This window comes from Euleptes europaea, chromosome 9, assembly GCF_029931775.1.
Source record: "Euleptes europaea isolate rEulEur1 chromosome 9, rEulEur1.hap1, whole genome shotgun sequence".
In the NCBI taxonomy this organism is placed as follows: domain Eukaryota; kingdom Metazoa; phylum Chordata; class Lepidosauria; order Squamata; family Sphaerodactylidae; genus Euleptes; species Euleptes europaea.
In genome coordinates, this window is record NC_079320.1 from 83,801,212 (window position 1) to 83,824,238 (window position 23,027).

Sequence of the window (23,027 nt, forward strand, 5' to 3'; positions counted from 1 at the left end):
TGTGTGGGTATTCCTCCCTTTGACTTGTTTGAGCTGTATGAAAGGTCTTCCTATAGCTGCTGCATCATATTCCATTCTGTGTAGAACTAAAAGTGCTCCTCCCTTCCTTCTGTTTTTGTTTCAAGATCTCAACAGAGAGACTGTCTTATATATCTCCATCCTTTGTTTTGCGCTTCATTTATTCTATTCTAAATTGTTCAAAATAGAGATGATATTCCATCAGACCTTATTCCTTTGAAAGCATTAAAATCCTTTCCCTTTCTACACTAATCTTTATTCATGGCACCATGAATGGTGTGAAACACAAGCACGGAGTCTTATTTCAGCACGTCATCTCTCAGGCCAGGACACCCCCCCCCAAAAAATAAGTCAGGATTGTTTCCTTTTCTTTTCTCTTTGTATGAATTTGGCTTTATTTTTGGTTGGTTGGTTGCTTAATTTGACTTTGGCAAGCCTGCCAGAAAGACACATCTAGGTCATTTGAGCTAGCTGTGTATGTATGCTACCTAGTTTCAAGAAAGGTTCTCTTGTGCCAGAATTAGTGGCTTGTCTCTTGATACTGAAATTATGGAACAAAGACTTACAAGTGTCTTCTGTTGCCTAAAAATGTAAAGGCACTACCAAATACAGAGCCATGGTGTATAGAGTATGCTGATTCAACACATCTGAGTTCCTCAAGCCCTGACCCGGTGCCAATCCTGCTTAGTTTAGATATCAGACTAGAGTCTTGCAGAGTTTCTGAAACCTTAGAGGTGAATATGTTGAAGCGCTGACTCAGCGGGCCTGGTTAAAGGATGCAAGCACCACAAGCCAAGTCAGAGGTCCCTTGACCCGACTCACAATCCCACTCTCATAGGCGGACTCACTTTAGAAAGCACTTGCTGGCTCTGTGCAAGTCTAAGTATATCAAGGGGTGGGGAGCGGGGGCTCCTGGCCTCTCTTGGGGCTTGGAGCTCATGGAGCTGGTGAAACTGGGTATTAACCGCCACAGATGGTAGCAAGCAAATGATAAACCCCCCTCCTCCCCAAAACCCCTTTGTTATTTCTAACAAGGAAAAGGTATTCCTTAATTAAGATTATTTTTTCTTCATGTTAAGATTGTCTTCCTTTAAGTACGTTTGAATACAGGTTATGTTAATTTTACTGTGATCCCAAAGCCATAAATTAATTTTTGTAATCCTTTATTTGGATCAGTTCTACATCCTTTATAGCAAGTGCATGTATACTGTTGTCTGCGGCAGTATATTGTGTGTGTATATCCATATTGTCCTTGTTAGAGGCCACAGGGCTTTGATACTTCCAGCAGATAATATGAACATGTTCTATTCAGCTCATTCCACAGAGGAATGGTAGTAAGAGGCTTTTAACAAACGTAAGCCTTTTTCGAAATACAGTCTTCTGTGGTTCTTTCCCCCCGTGTCTCATAGTTCAACTTTGGACAAAAGAAAATGTGAGGTTCTGCTGGATTTAGATCTAATTTCTTTTTGCTGAGGGTATAGTTTTAGGATTTATGTCCCAAAAGTTCTTGATTAGGCAGAAGAGTCATTTCTTTCAACACAAAGGGGAAAAATACACTTTTCCTGCTACCACTGTATGTTTTACATGAGGGAAAAACAAGAAAACGTTCAGAAACACTTTCCCTCTTTTTTTCCATGATGGTCAACGTACGTAGAGTAGCAACATTACAACCTTCTTTCTCTCTCTTTCTCTTTTATTTCTTGTAAATCAGACTGAAGGGAAGAGCACTTTCAGTTCCTTTATAGGATGGAATTTGATGTCACATGGGACTTCTCCATGGTGAGTAAATCCTGATTTTTCTTTTATCCTATCTGCTAAAATGACATCTCCACATAAACTCATAGATTGTTCTGTTCAAAAGACAGAAAAATCAAATTATTCACCGATATACTTGTATTTATAAATGGCTCCAGAATCTACCAGTGATACTAGAGGAAAGCAATATCATCCATTGCAATAGAGCTTGTCTTCGCCCTCCCTCCAAATGTAGAAATAAATGGTTCAATCATAGGATGTACTCATATTAAGTTTAAGGAATGGGTATCATCCAAATTTCTAGAAAAGCCATGTAATTTTTCCTGTTTTACTGGAAGTTTGTGTTTTGAAATCTTCTCGAGGGTTATATAGGGTTGCCAGGTCCCTCTTCGCCACAGGCGAGAGGTTTTTGGGGCGGAGCCTGAGGAGGACGGGGTTTGGGGAGGGGAGAGGATTCAATGCCACAGAGTCCAGTTGCCAAAGCGGCCATTTTCTCCAGGGGAGCTAATCTCTTATCTGCTGGAGGTCAGTTGTAATAGCAGGAGATCTCCAGCTGCTACCTGGAGGTTGGCAACCCTGGGGTTATACCTACCTGGCTCGTAAATAGCCTGGTCTCAAAGCTATGACTATTTAGGTTTAAAAAAACACATCAACCCCAGGAACATAGAAAGATGAAATTTCTAGAAATTGTGAAGCTATTTTCTGAAGAAATTTGAAATGTATGCAATCCTTACTTTCTTGTCAACATTAAACATTTTAGTAAGGTAAAATGCATCTTTTATAACGCTGTATATATAATTAACTGTTTATACTTTTAAATTTAATCCCTTAGTTTTCTTTAAGAAATTTTCAAAATAGATCCAGTATCAAAGGGGGGGGGGGAGGAGGCGTAAACTGCTGCACGCTCTGCGCCTTGTTTGCACGCTTGTCTTAGTTTTTATTATTAGGGAGACAGGAAAAATAAAATTGAAAACATAATGACCACATTTGTAATAAACGAAGTGCAGTTGCTCATAAGGATGGTCTTCAATAATAGGTTTATTTATTTATTTTTTCAACAAGATTTTTACCCTGCCTTATTCCCTTATGGCCACCAGGGCGGCTAACAAATTAAAACCTACAAGTTAAGATCTCATCTTAAAAGCCATTAAAACCAACACAAAAACACGTCATTAAAACAAGTTAAAATCAGAACTTTAAATAAGTTCTAAAGATTAAAAAACATCAATTAAAACATTGAGGAGGAAGGGGGGGGGGAATGCCAAGGGAAACAAAAGAGTCTTTACCCACTGGTGGAAAGCAGCAAACAGAAGGTAGGCAGACAGATTTCCCTGGGGAGAGAGTTATCACACAGTTCATAACATATCTGAAGATATCTAAAAAAGTGAGCTGTGACTCATAAAAGCTCATAACCTGCCAGAAATTTTGTTAATCTTTAAGGTCCTACTAGATTCTTGCTGATTTCTGCTGATACAGACCGACTAACACAGCTACCCATCGTAGGGCTGCCAGGTCCCCTCTCTCCTCAGGCGGGAGGCTATGGGGCTGCGTTCGGGATTGCTCGTCACTTCCGTTCGTAAACTGGAGGTGTCGCCTCGCGAGGGGCCTTTTCCTCTTAGTTTGAGTGGTAAAGCGGCCCTTTACCACTTAAACTAAGAGGAAAAACCGGAAGCGTCGTGTGCGTGCGCGCACGTTTGCCTGCCGACCCTCAGGTGCTCGGTGGGCAAAGGGGCGAATTGCCAGGGGTTTGCCTGCCACCACCGGGCGCCTGGCAACCATAACCCATCGTGATCTATCTTCATAGCACATTGATTGTGAATAAAATTAGTCCCATTAAGATGTGTTGTGTATGTATGGTACGTATTGGAATTTTATATTGTTTCACATTTTGAGTTAGTAAAACCTTATTCTAAAAAAGCATTTCATTCATTCTGAAAGAGAATATTTTATTGGAGATTTTCAGTCTTCCCTAGAATTCCAGTTTTACTCGTAGATAAAACTGGGGTGGGGGAGTCCTATGGGGTGGGAGCAAAATATAGAAACGTCTCTAGTGATCAGTCAGGAAACTTTCTATATTGGGGTTGTGTGTCTCAGAGTTTTGATTTCCTAAAGAGTAACATGGATTTGCTAACATCTGTGGTAGTACATATTATTGAGGGTTAAGGATGTAGTTCAAATGCAAATAAAGGTGAATTTAAGAAGCTGATATGCAAAAAGACAGCGTCCCACATATTGGAGCCATCGTGGTATGGTGGTTAAGAGGGGCGGACTCTGATCTGGTGGACTGGATTTGTTTATCCACACCTGCTCATGAAGCCAGCTGGGTGACCTTGGGCTAGTCATATTCTCTCAGCCCCACCTACCTCACAGGGTGACTGTTGTTGGGTATGGAAGGTGATTGTAAGCCAATTTGATTCTTCCTTAAGTGGTAGAGAAAGTCGGCATATAAAAACCAACTCTTCTCCTCCTCCTCCTCCTCCTCCTCCTCTTCTAATCTGGTGAACTGCGTTGGTGCCAGCTGGGTGACCTTGGGCTAGTCACAGTTCTCTCTGAACTCTCTCAGTCCCATCTACATCACAAGGTGTCTGTTGTGGGGCAGGGGAGGTGATTGTAAGCTGCTTTGAGACTCCTTACGGTAGAGAAAAGCAGGGTATAAAAACCAACTCTTCTTCTCGTGCAGGCCCATAGTACTGGTGAATATCTAGAACACTTTTTGTTAAAGGTGTTTTTTGTAATGCTGTGGAACTATGTTTTAAACAAATGTTTCCTCTTATTTAAATAATTACAGTTTAACTGGAAAGCTTATTATTTAAATCACAGAATATTTCTACCACATTGGATAATAATATGTAGTTTTCTTTTTATTCTTGAATATGTGGCTCTTCTTTCCACATGACAAAAATAAAAATACTGTGCATAGAATACTAAAACATGGTGATGGAAGCAGACCTTACTGTGCCCTCAAACTACATCACCTGATTGGTTTTAAGATATATTTCTGTACGTTGCAGTCACTGTGCATGTGAAGAGCTGCCAAGTCACTTCTGGCTTTTTTTTTTTTTTTTAATTTTCTTATTAAGTCACATACAGTTTCAATATTGTCATCTTCAGAGTTACATAAAATAAATCAGTTTCAAACTAATCAACCTAATCAGTATTGACTTTTTCTGACTTCCCCTCTCCCCTCCTCTATCAAATTAATATCTATGTAATCCCCTCTGTATTTGTTTTCTGATTCATTATAGTTCATTGTATCATTTCAATAAACTACATATTATCATCCTATATACTTTAATTGTTAAATACTTCATCCATTTAACATTAATCAATTGAATTAGATTTAAGTCATGGCCTTTAACGTTTCCCATATTTAATTCATTTTCACAATATGTTATCCATGCCTCCCATTCTCTCACAAATTCTTCATTGTTTTTTTGATTTACTAAAGCAGTAAGTTTAGCCATTTCTGCTAATTCAAACATTTTATTTATCCAGTCATTCTTGTCTGGTATCTCAGACATTTTCCATTTAGCTGCATAGATCAATATTGCAGCAGTGGTGGCATATATCAAGAAAGTTCTTTGTGTCAAAATATGTTCTGGTATCATACTTAACAGCATCATTTCCGGTGTTTTTTGGGATATTTCGCTGTAAAATTAGTCTTAGTTCATTATAAATCATATCCTAAAAGTTTTTAACTTTGTCACAAAGCCACCGTATATGATGAAAGGAGCCAACTTCTTCCTTGCATTTCCAACAGTTTGGTGACATTGTACTGTACATTTTAGCTAGTTTTTTCGGTGTCAAATACCATCTATAGATCATCTTATATATGTTCTCTCTCAACGACTGTGAAAGCACAAGTTTCATACCTCTTGTCCAAAGTCTTTCCCAATTATTCAATAAAATATCATGTCCTAATGTCTGTGCCCAAGTTATCATTGTAGGTTTAATTCTATCTTGTTCTGTATATATTAATAACAGCATCTTATACATCTTCGAAATTAAATGGCCATTATTCTCCAGTAAAACTAGTTGTAATGTTGATTTATCTTTAAGAAAGCCTATCTTCATATCTTGTATATATACAGATTTTATTTGATGATATTGAAACCAAATTAGATGTTCTTTAAGATCTTCATGGTCTTTTAAGGCACTTCTTTATCTTCCCAGGTTAGGAGATCCTGGTATGTTATAAATTGGGATGGTCTTAGTGGGCGTAATGTTAACATTTCTTGTGTAGAGATCCATAGCGGTGTCCTAGTCTCCAACAGATGTTTATATCTTAACCAAGTTTTTATCAATGAGGATTTTACAATATGATGCTGAAATGCCTTGTGATTTTTAAGTTTAACATACCACAAGTAACCATGCCACCCAAATCTGTTATTAAAACCTTCCAAGTCCAATAAACGTGTATTTTTTAATTGTATCCAGTCTTTTAGCCATACCAAAGCCGATGCTTCCGCATACAATCTGAAATTCAGAAGAGAAAACCTTCCTCTCTCTTTAGGATCAACCAAGTATTTATATGCAATTCTGGATTTTTTCCCTTGCCAGATAAAGTTCAACAAGTCTTTCCTCCAGATGTCAAAATATTTTGTTTGTGTAATTATAGGTAAATTCTGAAACAAAAACAACAGTCTTGGTAAGATATTCATTTGTATTACTGATATACGACCCAGAAAAGAAATATTTTTATTGGACCATGATGCCATGTCTTTTTTATCAGTTCCCAAAGTTTAACATAGTTATTAATTATTAAATCTTTACTTTTATTTGTAATCCAAAAAGTCACTTCTGGCTTATGGCAACCCTATGAAGTAATGACCTTCAAAAGTCATTGTGCATATTCTCATTTTGCCTTATATATGTATTTTTTTATTTTGAGACAGCTCTCAGCAAGGCCTAAGAATGAGGTTGGTGGTGATTTTTCTTTCTTAGCATGTACGTGTGCTGTCTGTGTGCATGTAGTTTTGTTAATCAATATGCAAACAAATTGAAGGAGCTTCCTTGTTTGAAATATTTCTGGCACAGTGCACATGCTTTAAATGTCAGACTACCAAGAAGTCTGCTCTAAAAGGCCCATTTAATGTGTTCTCTGGCTACAAACTCAAGTTTGTAGCTGAGTTTACATTTTGCAAGGTGGAACAATCCTGACCCAGCGGTGATTACACGTGTATGATGCATGTGTTTCTAAACAAGAGGTTGTCTGATTCACACATTGGGCTTTTCTACATTCTCATTTTTCTTGCTTGTACATTCCGGTTTTTTGGGTGGTGGGGGGGGATGTTTCATTTCTGTGTTTTGCTCCCTTTAGTGGGAGACTCAACACCACACAGTTTTATGTCTAATATAAAAATCTGTAGTTTAATCTGCAGGGAGATATGCTGGATTTAAAGATGTGTGATATTGAATTGACTGCTATAGGGAGCAAAACATGTACGAACCTGACACAACCACCCCCCCAAAGAAACAGGAACTGAGAAGAAGCAACTTAGAAGTGAGAATAATGACAATGCAGAAAAGCCCATTATATTGTCAGTGTGCCATTAAAGCATAGGTTACATCTAAAAATTGTCTGAGAAAAGAATCAAATGAGGCAGCCTTTGAAAGCATGTTTAAGCAAAGCAGGAAGCATTCAAACCACACGTTTAGAACAGTCTGACTGCCATTTCTCTGAGACCATGCAAAACCTAGGCATTTCTGACCACTTTCCCGCCTAGTGTAATAATAGATTTTCTAGATACCTGCTGTGGGAAGAGATGGCAGCATTAGTGTTAACTAGGCATGGTGACCACGCAGCAACTGGAGGCAAAGTGAGGAAAGAAGGTTCCCAGCTGGTACGGCTTAGGGGATGCAGAACTTCTGCACAGCCATTGATAGTGGTCCCAATAACGGCCAATGTGGATCGGGGTTGGCATGTTGCATCTGCATTTTTCCACACCTTATTAATATTGTTCATACCTAACTTCCCACATTTGAAATAAAAGTACAGATTGTTTAATGCACGTTTCAGTTTTGTAATGTTTTTGTATGCATTTAAGCTCTGGATCTGATTGTTGTTTTAAGGACATGTTCTTTAAGAGGTGGTTTTATTTGTTTTGATTTGTTAGCTAGGTAAAGAAAATGGCAGACTCTCTAAACAACCTACAAATACAGCTCAGAAGGGAGAACATACAGCCAGAAGCCTAATGAATAACATGGCTTCATGCAAGAGCAAAAGAAGCACACTTCTTATTCAAAGAAAAGAATAACATTAATTTATCTGTAGATAATTTGAAAAATCCTGCTATCAGCTGTAATATGTTATTCATTTGGCTTCCATCTTTTTGATTGGTGGCTGACTTCAATGATGTCATTCAGTTCTTGTATAATTTTTTCATTCTTGTTTTCGTGCACGTCACCGTTGGATTTTCTTGTTCTTGATGTATGTATTTTGTCTATCTTAACTGTATATGCTTTTCAAAATGGACTTCTCATATTTTTTCATTGTTAGTTGGTAGTTGGCTCCCCCCTTTTGCGCTGTTGCACTTTTAAATAGGTTAATTTATTAGCTACCTTGGTGGCCTTTATGAGGGCAGAAAGGCAGGGTATAAATTTTGTAAAATAAACAAAAAAATCTAATAATTGTCCTAATACATCCCTCCCCCAAGTCACAATATTGCTTACTGTTACATTTCTTAAACAGATAGCTAAAGTTTTAAAAATTCAAGTCAACTTTATTAATACTGAAGATGATAGGGGAGAGGCTGTGGCTCAGTGGTAGAGCATCTGCTTAGCATGCAGAAGGTCCCAGGTTCAATCCCCGGCATCTCCGGTTAAAGGGACTAGGCAAAGTACGGTAGGTGATGTGAAAGACCTCTGCCTGAGACCTTGGAGAACCGCTGCCGGTCTGAGTAGACGATACTGACTTTGATGGACTGAGGGTCTGATTCAGTATAAGGCAGCTTCATGTGTTCATGTGTCCCTTTTCCCCTTTCTGTGCTGGGTGTGGGGGGTGATGTTGTGGATGTTATGGTTGGCTGCTACATTATGTTTTGGGGAGAACAGTTGATAGAGGAGGTGGATGAACTCATAGGGCCACAGATGGAGCAGGAGACACCAGAGCAAGCATCACATAATTGGCTTGATTTTGTTATCCAACCTGATTCAGAGTTCTGGAGATCTCGAAAGCTTGTATGCTCTATGTAGGCTGTAGGCACTAGGAGAGGTAAATACATCAAGCTATCTGAAATGACCCAAAAGCCGTATAATAGCATTTATTAGGACCAACTGAAAATGACACATAAATTTTGGAGTTCTCTAGAACTTTTCATCAGTTCAAGTCCAAAAAAACAAAACAAATTGTGGTGGTTGCGGTGGGAGGGAGGGGGGGAAGGATAACACATCTTTCAGAGCCAGGATATCAAAGTCTCTTTGCATCCCAGAGTTGCCAACTCCCTCCCCAACACAGGTGGGGCCTGGAGATCTCCTGCTATTACAGTTGATCTCCAGGCAATAGAGATAAGTTCCTTTGGGGGAAAATGGCTGCTTTGGAGGGTGAACTCTATGGCATTGTACCCTGCTGAAGTCCCTCCCTTCCCCAAACCCTGCCTTCCCCAGGCTCCACCCCCAAAATCTCCAGGTATTTCCCAACCCAGAGCTGGCAACGCTGGGGTTAGATTGAGAATGTGTGACTATCCCAAGGCCACCCAGCAAGCTACCATGGCAGAGTGGGGATTTGAACCTGGGTTTCCAAAATCCTACTCCAACACACTAACCACTACTCCACAGTGGCTTTCAAAGGCTAAGTCTCATGATTTGTTCTTAGGGTTACCAACCTCCAAGTGGCAGCCAGAGATCTCTTGAAATTACAACTGATGTCCAGGCAACAGAGATCAGCTCTCCTGGAGAAAATGGCTGCTTTAGAGGGTGGACTCTATGGCATTGTACCTTGGTGAAGTTCCTCCCCTCCCCAAACCCCACCCTCCTCAGGCTCCACCCCCAAAATCTCCAGGTATTTCCCCACCCAGAGCTGGCAACTCTATTGCATCCTATAGGATATTTAGCTGTCTTTAATGTGTACAGGGTGTGACTAGTTGGTCTCAGATTTCTCCCTTAGTGTGCTGCGAAGAAGAAACAAAAAGTGGAAGCATCTCACTGATAATATAACAACCAGCAGTTGATCAAGCGTCTCTGTAACACCAGATAGAACTCACTTCTGTTCATGTAGATGAGAGCAGACGGAAAGGTGGTAGTCCTCAAATTAACAATGTTGAAAATTATTTTGGTTGGTAAACATTTTTTTAAGAGCCCCGTGGCGCAGAGTGGTAAACTGCAGTACTGCAGTCAAAGCTCTGCTCACGACCTGAGTTCGATCCCAACAGAAGTTGGTTTCAGGTAGCCGGCTCAAGGTTGATTCAGCCTTCCATTCTTCCGAAGTTGGTAAAATGAGTACCCAGCTTGCTGGGGGTAAAGGGAAGATGACTGGGGAAGGCACAAAGTCTGCCTAATAAATGTCGGGATGTGACATCACCCCATGGGTCAGGAATCATGTGGTGCTTGCACAAGGGACCTTTACCTTTTTTACTTAAACATTTTTTAACCCAGTATTCATCTTCGGTTTTGTGCAGCCCCACATTGGGGCAGCCCCACATTTCTGCGTGCATGCCTGCCGCCAGAAAAGACTTCTAGTTACTAGCCACAAGGGGGCACCTGTGCCTGGAGCTAGCTGGACATTTTCTTGCCCAAACGTCACACGCTCTGGGGAGGCACCACCCCTTCCCCTCAGTTCCTTCTTTGCTGCCGCCGAGATCGGACGTGTTATTCTTTCCTAGCCATTTTATTTGTACAAGCATGAGAGTGTGGGTAGTTTGACTCGCCCAACCTCCAGTTCTTCCTTCACCATTCCCTCTTGGGAGCGAGGGGCTGACTCATTATGTCTCCTAAGCCCTTATTTAAGAAATGTGCTGGGTGCAGCACCAAGATGCCCCACTCCGACGAGCACAAGAGCTGCATGGTATGCCTGGGCAAGTCCCACAATGTGACAGCCTGCAAGATCTGCCAGAAATTCACTAACAAGGCCAGGGGTGATAGAGAGGCTAGACTCAAGGCTGAACTGTGGAAAAGAGCCCTCTCTTCCTCTCTCCCTAGTCGGCTCCTGGGACCCCGGGTTTACCATCCACGTCGAGATCTGTTACAACCTTGGTTCCCTCAGCAGTTCCTATGGTCTCTCCAGGGGCTCTCTCGATTCCGACCAATCCACGACCTTCCCGACCCACTCCTCCACTTACCAGAACAGAGCAGGGTTCGGTGTCTTCAAGAGCTTCACATAAGCGCCATTCGTCGGACAAGAAGCACTCCACTGAGGGTCCTTCATCCAAAAAGCACAAACAGAAGCTCAAGCACATTGAGCCCTCCGATCTGAAGCCGGTTCCACCCGCTGGTTCTGGCAAACCGCCTAAGTCGCCATCCTTAGGTTCAGCCTCTCCACCCTCCTTCTCCAAATGTTAGCTGGAACCCCAACTGGCTCAGTTCAGCCCAGAACCTCCTTTTGACACTCAGGAGTTCCCTCCCTGACAACCACTGGAGCCCCCCTTTCCCATCTTGCGCCAGAACAGATTCAGGACTGGATCGAGTTCTGCCAGTCGTGCCAGCTTGACTTGGCAAGCAGGTGCATGGAGCATCCAGGTCCTCCACCTAACCTATTACATTCTTAGGTTCCATGCAGGCTTTCCCGTCCACCTCCCGTTCGGTTCCGATCAGGAGGAGGAAGAGGTCGATCCTTCGATCTACAGCTCGGAAAGTAGATCAGAAATATTACTCCATGACAAGGTTGCTGAGCCGGGCTCTAGCTTTCCCACAGAGGATTCTAAGCTCCACGTAGAGCAAATGCTTAGGATTGCTCAGGCTTTACAGCTTGAGGTATCCACCTCCCATGATAAACCTCAATACAAGATCCTAAATTGTCTTCTCACCATCCTTTGTGTCTTTCCTGCTGCTGGAGGGACTTTCCGACCTGGCCCTTCCAATCTGGAATAAGCCAGTCTCTGCTACTGCTTCGTCAAAAAAATTAGAAAATCTCTATTGCATCAAGCAAAAATCGGCAGAATTCCTATCTCTGCACCCACCGCTGTCCTCCATAGTAGCTACGGAATTGCAGGCTCGGCAGAGATTTGGCCAACACTCGACCCCTTCCGATAGAGTCATCAGATCATTACCCTCGGAAGGAAGGTCTATACTTTTTCTTCCCTAAACTATAGGATTGTGAACTATCAGGTCATCATGGCAGGATATCAGCTTCATCTTTGGAAAAAGCTTAGCCCACTCCTAGACCCCTTTACTGAGGTTTCTAGGAATCAGATCCAACAGTTTCAGGCTGAGGCCCTCAAGGTCTCCAAACAGGAGATTGCAGCTGGCAAACACACGGCAGAGACCTCGGCCAGAGGGATTGCCACCATTGTTACTATCAGAAGACACTCCTGGTTGCGTAACACTGGTCTGTTGGTAGACATCTGGTCCCAGGTGGAGGATCTGCCTTTCGAAGGCTTCACTCTCTTTTCCACCAAGCTATTTCCTTCACAATGGGTTCCATTTTGTAGGTGCCATCCTGGACTCCAGTAAGGGGAGGGCTTTTCTGCCTCCAGACAGGTTATGCATGTTAAGTTTGTCCGTAGAAACTATTCGGCGTAACCACTATCAATCTGTGGGTTTTATTCAGAGAATCTTCGGCTGCCTTCCATTGGAGAGTCCCCTTAGCAGACATTTGCAGAGCAGCTACGTGGTCCAGTGGTGACACTTTCATCCGTCATTATGCCTTGGACCTGCAGTCGAGAAGGGAAGTGGAGGTCAGTCTAGCCGTTCAACACTCGTTGTTCCAGTAAGGTTGCCACCCACCTCCTGGCTAGTAGCTAGAAGTGCTTGCTATAATCCCAGTGTGGGGCTGCACAAAACCGAAGATGAAAACTCAGTTGCTCTTACCTGTAACTGTTGTTCATTGAGGTCTTCGTGCAGACACACATTCCTTCCCTCCTGCCCCACAGTTGGCTCTTTACCTTTGGTTTTCCAGGTGTGGTCTGATGGTGGTGGTCAGGAACTGAGGGGCTGGCGCCTCCCCGGAGCATGTGACACTTGGGCGGGAAAACGTCTAGCTAGCTCTGGGCGCAGGCACCCCCTTGTGGCTAGTAGCTAGAAGTCTTTTCTGGTAGCTGGCATGCGCGCAGGCACAGCCCCAATGTGTGTCTGCACGAAGACCTCAATGAACATCAGTTACAGGTAAGTGCAACTAAGTTTCTTCTGTTGCCTGTATGACCACCCCTCCCCGGTTGCAAAACCAATGTATATTTATAAGAGGTAAGTGATTGTACTTTAGGGACATTGTCACCTGCACATTACAGTAAACAATATTCTGAAAGGAAAAAATTGTTGAGCCATTTCTGTGTGCATTCTGCCCAGAAAAGTGCAGCTAGGGAGGAATTTCATGCTATGAAATTGGTAAAAGTCTAAACAATAATGCTTTTTTATACCAGTAGCCGGGAAGTTCTCTTATTTTTGATGATGCCTTTGACACAGCTGTTTTGCTGATCACCACGGCATATGACCCTACTTGTTTTCTTGTAAGGGTTGAATTATACATTATGTTCACAAGCTCTAGAGTCCCCTACTCTATGATCCTATCATCTGTAGCAGGGTGGCGGATCAACACGTGAAATAAGGGCTTCTCCAGTGTTACCAGGACCACAGAACTCCCTGACTGTGTGTGTGTGTGTGTGTGGGGGGTCACCTCACACCTTTTACTGCTAGCCTTCTAACAGAGCTACACCAGTTCTCTTCTGAAGGGCCTCTGAGCTGTTTCTAGTGGTAAACAGCAATAACTCCCCCTCCCATGAAATGATTTTTTTAGGATGCCAGAAAGGTGCTGATTGTTTATCTTGCTACTGCACCATTTAAAAAAATTGCCCCAAAGATGCAAAAGTGGGAAATAACCCCATTGTGTTGTTGGTCATAACATTGTATGCATAATAATACCACTGTGTAGCCAGTGAGATTTTTGTCCAGCTTTCATTGTGATGTTTACTGCATAAAGGGGGGAAATGTCACCCAGCCCCAGTGGGGAGCACAGCAGCTAATGGCAGCAGACCTATAACAAACAGAAAAAGTATGGGGGTTTAATGAAATCTCCCCACCACCCCTTGTCCCATTTTGAGTGCAAAGGTTCTGCAGTTTCCTTTGCTTATATTCCTTGCAGGACAGGACTGCGACTTTTTCTGTCACTGTGATGCATCACTTATTTCGCTTCCATGATTTGTATTGTTGTTGATGACTTAATCTTTGTTGTGAGCCTGTGGATAGTTTGGATAGAAGAATGGGATATAATCTATTGAATGAATAAATATTAAAATGCCCCCTCTCCAAACTGTCCCCCAAGCCATCAGGGAGGATGATTTGTAGGTGAAAAACTGATCCCTCTTAGAGACGTTGTCCTGGGAAGAAGCTTTAAAATAAATAAAAATAAAATGGGGAAAATGGTTTGTGAGTCATGTCATGTGTTCTTCAAGCCTTAGTCTTATGTTTCCTCATTACTGCAGGTGTAAATGTTCTTCTTAGCCAGCAGATGGAGATAGAACTCTTATGTGATGCATGCCCGGCATTTACTTAAAACAGACGTATATAATAAAGGTAGCTCTGGTGTCAGCTTATAGAAAACACAGTAACGAGCTGTTTGAAACCTTAATCTACATCACAAACCAGCCATGTAGATCAGTAGATTAGTGGATTCATGCACCTCCTTAGAGAGCAGCTTGATGACATTTGTTTGGATTTCTAACTTCACCCATTCCTAAAGCTTTAGTGAGGTGGCACAGGATTAACAACCCTCAATATCCGTTTAGAAAAACTGCTAAGCACCTGGTAGATTAACCCAAATCATGTAGGATGGGTACCAGGGTGCTTGGGTTTTGAGGGCTGGATCCAGCCAGCTTTTTCATTCAATGTCACTTAGTTCCTTGCCTTACTATAGTCCCTATCCCACATGGCTTTTGTCCATGCAGATCCCATGATCCCCAGCATAACTGTTGAAGGGAAAAGGGCTCCCTCTTCTCTCCTCTTTGCCAGTGGAAAAACTGATTGGATCCAACTCCCAAGTCTCTGGGGGAGGGAGAACTTGGTAATCCAAATTTAAGTTACTAGGCAGGAGACTAAAAGCCAGGACATCCAAGGTAGCTTTCTCAGAAATGCTACTGTTCCACATGCAGGACCAGCTAGGCAGGCACAGTTGGTGAGTCTCAATGTGTGGATGAGACGGTGGTGCAGGGAAGAGGGCTTTAGATGTGTAAGGAACTGGGCAACATTTTGGGACAAGCTGGGCCTATACAAAAGGGATGGGCTCCACTTGAACCAGGATGGAACCAGACTGCTGGCGCATAATATAAAAAAGGTGGCAGAGCAGCTTTTCAACTAAACCTGGAGGGAAAGCCAACAGGAGCTGAGAAGCATCCGGTTCGGGCAAACTCAGTGCACACGGACAAAGGGAAAATTGCTTCAGATTGCCCACATGGCAATTACTTAGACATGAAAGAGGATGGGAAAAAATGCTGGATAGCCACTTAAAGATACCCAAAGGCACATGCCAGGCAAGTCGAAAGAGAGAAACAGTGTGGAGGTGTTTCTATGCTAATGCTAGAAGCCTCCAAGCAAAAATGGGGGAGTTAGAGTGCATGGTTTTAAGAGAAAATATAAATATAGTGAGCATTACAGAAACCTGGTGGAGGGGAGAGAACCAGTATGATACAGTCATCCCTGGTTACAAACTGTATAGAAATGACAGGAAAGGGCGTATTGGAGGGGGTGTTGCTATGTATATCAAGGAAGGCATAGTGTCTAATAAGCTAGAGACCATAAAAAGGGCAGACTTGTCCACAGAATCCTTATGGGTGATGATTCCAGGCCCCAAAGGTGGTTTAGTACTGGGGACTTTCTACCGGCCCCCTGACCAAATGGCTCAGGGTGATCTTGAGATGGAGAATGAAATTAGGGAAGCATGTAAAGGTAATGAAGTAGTAATAATGGGAGACTTTAACTTCCCTCATATTGATTGGATAAATGTATGCTCCAGTCAAGCCAAAGAGAAAGAAATTTTAGACATCCTAAATGACTGTGTCCTCTAACAGTTGGTCATAGACCCAACCAGAGGGGAGGCAATGCTGGATTTAATACTCTGTGGTGCTGCCAGTGACTTAGTGCAGGATGTGGATGTAGTTGAGCCAGTTGGCAATAGTGATCACAATAGCATCAAATTTAATTTATATGTAAGTGGGAAAGTGACTGGGAAATCCCACACAATTACCTTTGACTTTAAAAGAGGGAACTTCTCTAAAATGAGAAAACTGGTAAAGAAGAAGTTGAAAGGAACAGTTAGGAGGGTTAAATCTCTGGAAAAGGCTTGGCGGTTACTCAAGTCCACATTACTAGAGGCTCAGCTAGATTGTATACCACAGGTCAGGAAAGGTAGTAATAAGTCCAAGAGGTCACCACCTTGGCTAACGGGTAAGGTGAAGGAAGCAATTAGAGAAAAAAAAGGTTCCTTCAGAGACTGGAAGGTTTGCCCAAACGAGGCGAACAGAAGCAAACACAAACTTGCACAAAGGAAATGCAAGCAGATAATTAGAGATACAAAAAAAGATTTTGAGGGGCATATTGCTAAACACAGCAAAACAAACAATAAGAAATTCTTTAAGTATATTAGGAGTAGGAAACCAGCTAGGGAAGCAGTTGGACCATTGGATGACAATGGGAGTAAAGGAACTCTTAAGGGAGGATAAAGCAATTGCTGATAAACTAAATGAATTCTTCTCATCTGTCTTCACTGTTGAAGATACAGGGCAGATTCCTTCTGAACAGAGATTTTGGAGAGGAGAATGAGGAACTGAGGCAAATAATGGTAACTAGGCAGGAAGTCCTAGAACGTCTAGACAAACTGCAAACTAACAAGTCACAGGGACCAGACGGTATTCATCCTAGAGTTCTTCAAGAACTCAAATGGGAAATTGCTGAACTTCTAACAAAGATATGTAATATGTTCCTTCGATCAGCTCCTGTACCAGAGGACTGGAGAATGGCCAATGTAACACTCATTTTTGCTGGTTATATACCGAATAAAGGTTGTCTGTCTTTCTAACACCCATTTATAAAAAAAGCTCCAGGGGGGACCCAGGAAATTACAGGCTAGTTAGCTTAACGTCTGTTCCAGGTAAATTGATGGAAAGCATTATTAAAGATAGAATTGTCAAGCATATAGAAGGGCAAGGTCTGCTGAGCAAAACCCAACATGGCTTCTGTAAAAGTAGGTCCTGTCTCACTAACCTATTAGAGTTTTTTGAAAGCGTCAATAAGCATGTGGACTAGAATGAGCCTGTGGACATTGTGTATTTGGATTTCCAAAATGCTTTTGACAAAGTCCCCCACCAAAGACTGCTAAGCAAACTTCATAGTCATGGAATAAGAGGACAAGTCCTCTTAGGGATTGAGAGCTGGCTGAAAAATAGGAAGCAGAGAGTAGGGATCAATGGTCAGTTCTCCCAATGGCGGGATGTGAGCAGTGGGGTGCCTCAGGGATCTGTGTTGGGACTGGTGCTTTTCAACCTGTTCATCAGTGACCTGGAGTTGGGGTTAAACAGTGAAGTAGCCAAGTTTGCAGATGACACCAAATTATTTAGGGTGGTTAAAACAAAATCGGACTGTGAAGAGCTCCAGAAGGATCTCTACATACTGGAAGAATTGGCATTAAAATGGCAAATGAGATTCAATGTGAGTAAGTGTAAAGTGATGCATATTGGGGCAAAAAATCTCAACTTCACATATACACTTATGGGATCTGTGCTGGTAGCGACAGACCAAGAAAGGCAAAAAATCCCAACTTCACGTATACACTGATGGGATCTATGCTGGCAGCGACAGACCGAGGGATCTTGGGGTGGTAGTGGATAGCTCAATGAAGATGTCAACCCAGTGTGCAGCTGCTGTAAAAAAGGCAAATTCCATGCTGGCCATAATTAGACGAGGAATAGAGAATAAAACTGCTGATATCATACTGCCCTTGTACAAATCTATGGTGAGACCACACTTGGAATACTGTGTACAGTTCTGGTCACCGCACCGAAAAAGGATATTATAGAGCTTGAGAAGGTGCAGAAAAGAGCAACCAAAATGATTAGGGGACTGGAGCAACTGTCCTATGGGGAGCGGTTAAGACATTTAGGGCTGTTTAGCTTGGAAAGAAGACGGCTGATATGATAGAGGTCTATAAAATTATGCATGGTTTGGTGAGAGTGGACAGGGAGAAGTTTTTCTCCCTCTCCCATAATACTAGAACACGGGGTCATCTGCTAAAGCTGGAGGGTGAGAGATTCAAAACAGATAAAAGGAAGTATTTCTTCACAAAGCACATAGTTAAATTGTGGAATTCTCTGCCACAGGATGTGATTATGGCTGCCAACTTGGAAGGCTTTAAGAGGGCAGTGGACATATTCATGGAGGAAAGGGGTATTCATTGCTATTAGTTAAAATGGATACTAGTCATGCTGCATACCTATTCTCTCTAGTATCAGAGGAGCATGCCTATTAGGTGCTGTGGAACACAGGCAGGATGGTGCTGCTGCAGTCGTCTTGTCTGTGGCTTCCTAGAGGCACCTGGTTGGCCACTGTGTGAACAGACTGCTGAACTTGATGGGCCTTGGTCTGATCCAGCAGGGCCTTTCTTATGTTCTTATGTAATTGTGAATTAGGGGAATGTCTATTAATAGCACTACTCTGCATAGCCTGGTTGTTTTTCAGTGGCCCATGGATGAAAGGCCTGGGATGGAGGGGGGGGCTCTAGATCATTCCTGACCTTTGTGATGGGACATGGGGTGGAACTGGAGGTCACAGCAGCAATCCCATGTATTTAGTTTCCTGCTTAATGTAGAAAGATCATGGGGGGGGAATGTGTGATGGTCAGTCGTCCACTTATTAAACTGCAGACCAATGTTAAGAACATAAGAAACGCCCTTGTCTCCAAAATGAGGGGAGGGTTGTTTCAGAGAACCTTTCGCCCCCCCCCCCCCACGCCGGCTGCACTCTCCTCGGGAAATCCCTTCTCCTAGGAGAAGTCGATCTTCAGGTCAGTCCGGCTCTGATCATCATGTCTCGCCCCGACGTGTAGACACCCTTAGATGTCGAGATGATCATCGGCATCGGGAAGAAAGGCTGTCAAGGAGTCGGTCTCTGATTAAACCTAGAACTCTGCCTGCCCAGAGGAGTAGATGACCCATAGCTTCAGAGGGCAATGTTGTTGAGGTTCCTCATTCACCACCAGCATGATCTGACGACAGACAATCAGATTGTCACTCAATCTCTCCTGGCTGGAGAAGTCATAGGAGATATCATTATCATGACTGTGCTTGCTGTTTTCATGATACTATTTGCCGTCGAGGTACCTAGAATCATAGAATCATAGAGTTGGAAGGGACCACCAGGGTCATCTAGTCCAACCCTCCACAATGCAGGAAATTCACAACTACCTCCCCTCCTCGCCCCTAGTGACCCATACTCCATGCTCAGAAGATGGCCAAGATGCCCTCCCTCTCATCATCTGTTTAAGGTCATAGAATCAGCATTGTGACAGATGGCCATCTAACCTTAAACACCTCCAGGGAAGGAGGAGAGCTTACCACCTCCCGAGGAAGCCTGTTCCACTGAGGAACTGCTCTAACTGTTAGAAAATTCTTCCTAATGTCTAGACGGAAACTCTTTTGATTTAATTTCAACCCGTTGGTTCTGGTCTGACCATCTGGGGCAACAGAAAACAACTCGGCACCATCCTCTATATGACAGCCCTTCAAGTACTTGAAGATGGTTATCATATCACCTCTCAGTCTTCTCCCCTTCAGGCTAAACATACCCAACTTCTTCAACCTTTCCTCTTAGGACTTGGTCTCCAGACCCCTCACCATCTTTGTTCCCCTCCTCTGGACATGTTTTAGCTTGTCTACATCTTTCTTAAATTGCGGTGCCCAAAACTGAACACAGTACTCTAGGTGAGGTCTAACCAGAGCAGAGTAAAGCGATACCATTACTTCGCATGATCTGGACACTATACCTGCTCGCTTTAATTTCTTATAGACCATCTAGAACCTCCCATGATGTCCACGGACATTCTTCAAGGTCCGTTCATCGCTCAGAACCAGCTCATGGGATGGCATCAGCGCCGAAAGGTGATTTGCATCGGCGCCAAGAATCTTCTGACTCAAGGCATAGCTCTCCCCGGCATCAAGACCCACCGGAGTTGAAGGATCAGACCCAACACGACTCATCAGAACTGAGAAGGTACCACACTGCATCTCCTAGTGTGGGTTCTGATCAGGAATTTTGTCCTGATTCTTAGGATGAATCTGAGGCATCGCTTCCATCCCCCGATGACATCATTGAGGAAGCAAAGGGGACGTCTCCTCCGGAAAGTGTCATGGCCTTTGTTGATCAGATCATCAGGATGGCTAAGGCCCTTGACGTGGAGTACAGAGTGACAGATAATGAATCTGTTGACTCTGTATCAGACATATAAGATGGTCTCTGGACCAGTAGCTTTACCATCTGGTTTTGAATTTCTGTTGGGTTTAAAAGACTTGGGTTTATCGAATTCATCTATTAAAGTTTATTTGGCTGCGATATCTTACTTCCGTGCTGGTATTGACTCTAGATCTCTTTTTTCTAACCCATATTACAAAATGTTTTTGAAGGGCCTCAATAATGTTTATCTACCTGTAAGACTACCAGTGCCACAGTGGAGTCTCCCTTTGATTCTCTCACGATTAATGAGACCTCTGTTTGAACCTATGGCCGTGTTGGCGAACCCATGGCACGCGTGCCACTTCCGGCACGCCGAGCCCTCTCTGCCGGCACGCGTGGGTAAGTTGAGCAGCTGGGTGGCAAGGGCTTTGAACTGCTCCGCGCTGCCTGCAGGTAGCGCGGAGCGGTTCAAAGCCTTCCCCTTCCCTGGACTCCCCGCTGCCCAGCTCCCCTTCCCTGGACTCCCCGCCAAGAAGAGCTCTTTCCCCAAAGAGAAAAAGCAACTTTCCAAAAGAGATTGCAGAAGGAGGCGGGAGAGGCGGCAGGGAGAGGTCCTCTCCCTCCACCCGCTGCCTGCCTCCTGTCCCCGATGGGGCGTGCTCAGCCATCCCAGCTGGATGGGGAGGAGGAGGGGAGCCTGCAACTCGGCCGGGCTGGCAAAGCAGCGCCGGCTGGGCGATGGCCCTCTCTCCGCTCAGGCGCCTGCTTTGGCTGCCTCTTGTCCAGTTCTGCGCCGGGGCGGCCGTCGGAAGCCCGCAGCCGGGGCGTCTTCGAGAGGCAGAGGTGAGCTAAGGAGGGGAGGGAGAATCAACAGCCAGCCAGCCAGCCAGCCAGGAAAAGCCATCCGCTCCCTCCTTCCCTTAACCGGAGCGGTTCAAAGCCCTCCCCTTCCCTGGACTCCCCGTTGAACCGCTCCCCCCCTTCCCTGAACCGCTCGGTTGAAAGCCCCCCCCCCATCCTGCTCCGGGAGGCCAGGTCATCTAAGCTGGTAGACCTGGCCCCTGGGAAAAGCCATCCGCTGGCGGCCAGGTCATCCGGGCTGGTAGACCTGGCCCCCAGGAGAGAGAGAGAGAGAGAGAGAAGCAAGTGATCCCTGCTCCGGGAGACCAGGCGTTATGAGTTGTTTTTTCTAAACTAAAACCTCAGTATTCAGGTTAAATAGCCGTGTTGACACCTGGTGATAAATAAGTAGGTTTTGGGTTGCTGCTTGGGCACTCGGTCTCTAAAAGGTTCGCCATCACTGACCTATGGCATCCTGCGACCTCTCGGTGCTCTCCTATAAGACAGCTTTTCTTGTTGCAGTCAAGTCTGCGAGGAGTCAGCGATATTTCGGCTTTGCGGTGGGATAAACCTTTCATAAAATTTCACAAGGACAAGGTTGTTTTACGGTCTAGTGTGACATTCTTACCTAAAATAGTTTCTTCATTTCACATGAACCAGGACATTGTATTTACCCCACCCACAATCGGATGCAGCTAAGGCAGTGCACACACTAGACATTAGAAGAGCATTGTTGTTTTATTTGCATAGAGCTGCTGACTTTAGGTTAGAGAATAACCTGTTTGTTTGTTTGTTTGTTTGTTTGTTTTCATGGTTCTAATAAAGGAAGCAGTGCTTCCTCCCAGTCTCTGTCCAGGTGGATCTCTTTGGCGATCAGATTGGCCTATGAAAAAGCCAAGGTGCCTTGTCCACTGTAGGTGAACGTGCATTCCACCAGGGCTCAGGCAGCGTCTGCAGCATTCTGTTCTAGGGTCAGTCTCCAAGACATCTGTCAAGCTGCAACATGGTCCGATCCATCGACATTCATTAGACATTATTCGATGGATGTGGACTCCAGTAAAGATGCTGCTGTGGGGAAGGCAGTGTTACAGTCACTCTTTTGATGAAGGAGTCCCACCCCCACCCCCTTTTTGCAGCAAGTGAGCTTGCTACTCTCCCATGTGGGACTGCACAGAAGACACAAAGATGAAAAACAGAGTTGCACTTACCTGTAGCTGTTGTTATTTGAGTGTTCTTCTGTGCAGGCACACATCCCTCCCTCCTACCCCGCTGTGGGACTAATTGACAGCTCCATTGGTCTCCGCGGCGGCAGGTGGGAGAACTGAGGGAAGAGCGCCCCTCCCCCTTGATCAGGTGACTGTTTGGGCAGGAAAACTGCAGCCCTTGGCAGAGGGGGAGGGGAGCGCTTTGTAGAGCTACTCCTCTGGAAGCTGAAAGCTAGAAAATCTTTCCGTGGCTGGCCTGCGCAGTCCCCATGTGTTCCTGCACAGAAGAACACTCGATGTTTTTAGTTTGCTTCATTTCTGTTTCATTTTTTTAAAGGTTGCTAGCAGCCCCAGAAGAGGAATGAAGTGATAATGTTTTAAAAATCAATTAAACGGGCAGCTCATTTCTGAGCTTTTCTGCGGCCAGGGACAGTATGGCCAAGGCACCGTAGTGGCGCCTACAAAGACGTTCCCCGGCCACCGAACGGCCTAAAAAACCCTTTTAAAAAGGCTTTTAAGGAGAATGGGGCATTTTTCCCCATAGAGAACATTGAGGCTGCACCAGGAAAAACCTGGCACAGCAACGCTGTTGCAGGAGGGGGTGTTCCTGGGCTGGTGGGGCTTTGAGAGCTGACTACCATCAGCTCCGCCCCCGGGAATGCCACCCCACCCTGGCGTCGCATTTCT

The 23,027-nt window shown here is 44.0% G+C and overlaps 1 protein-coding gene across 2 annotated transcripts in view; it reads left to right on the top strand.

The window, feature by feature from the left end:
* Positions 1–23,027, top strand: part of TAPT1 (transmembrane anterior posterior transformation 1) — an 86,856-nt gene that overhangs the window by 19,515 nt on the left and 44,314 nt on the right. Inside the window, exons 1-2 of one of the 2 annotated variants that reach the window (XM_056855337.1) lie at positions 1,730–1,797; positions 6,669–6,692. The exons of the other annotated variant lie outside the window; for it this stretch is intronic. Coding sequence (XP_056711315.1) covers positions 1,775–1,797; positions 6,669–6,692 — 47 coding nt within the window. The 5' untranslated portion in view covers positions 1,730–1,774. Of the gene's footprint in view, positions 1–1,729; positions 1,798–6,668; positions 6,693–23,027 lie in introns of those variants that run through there. 2 annotated transcript variants of the gene reach the window in all.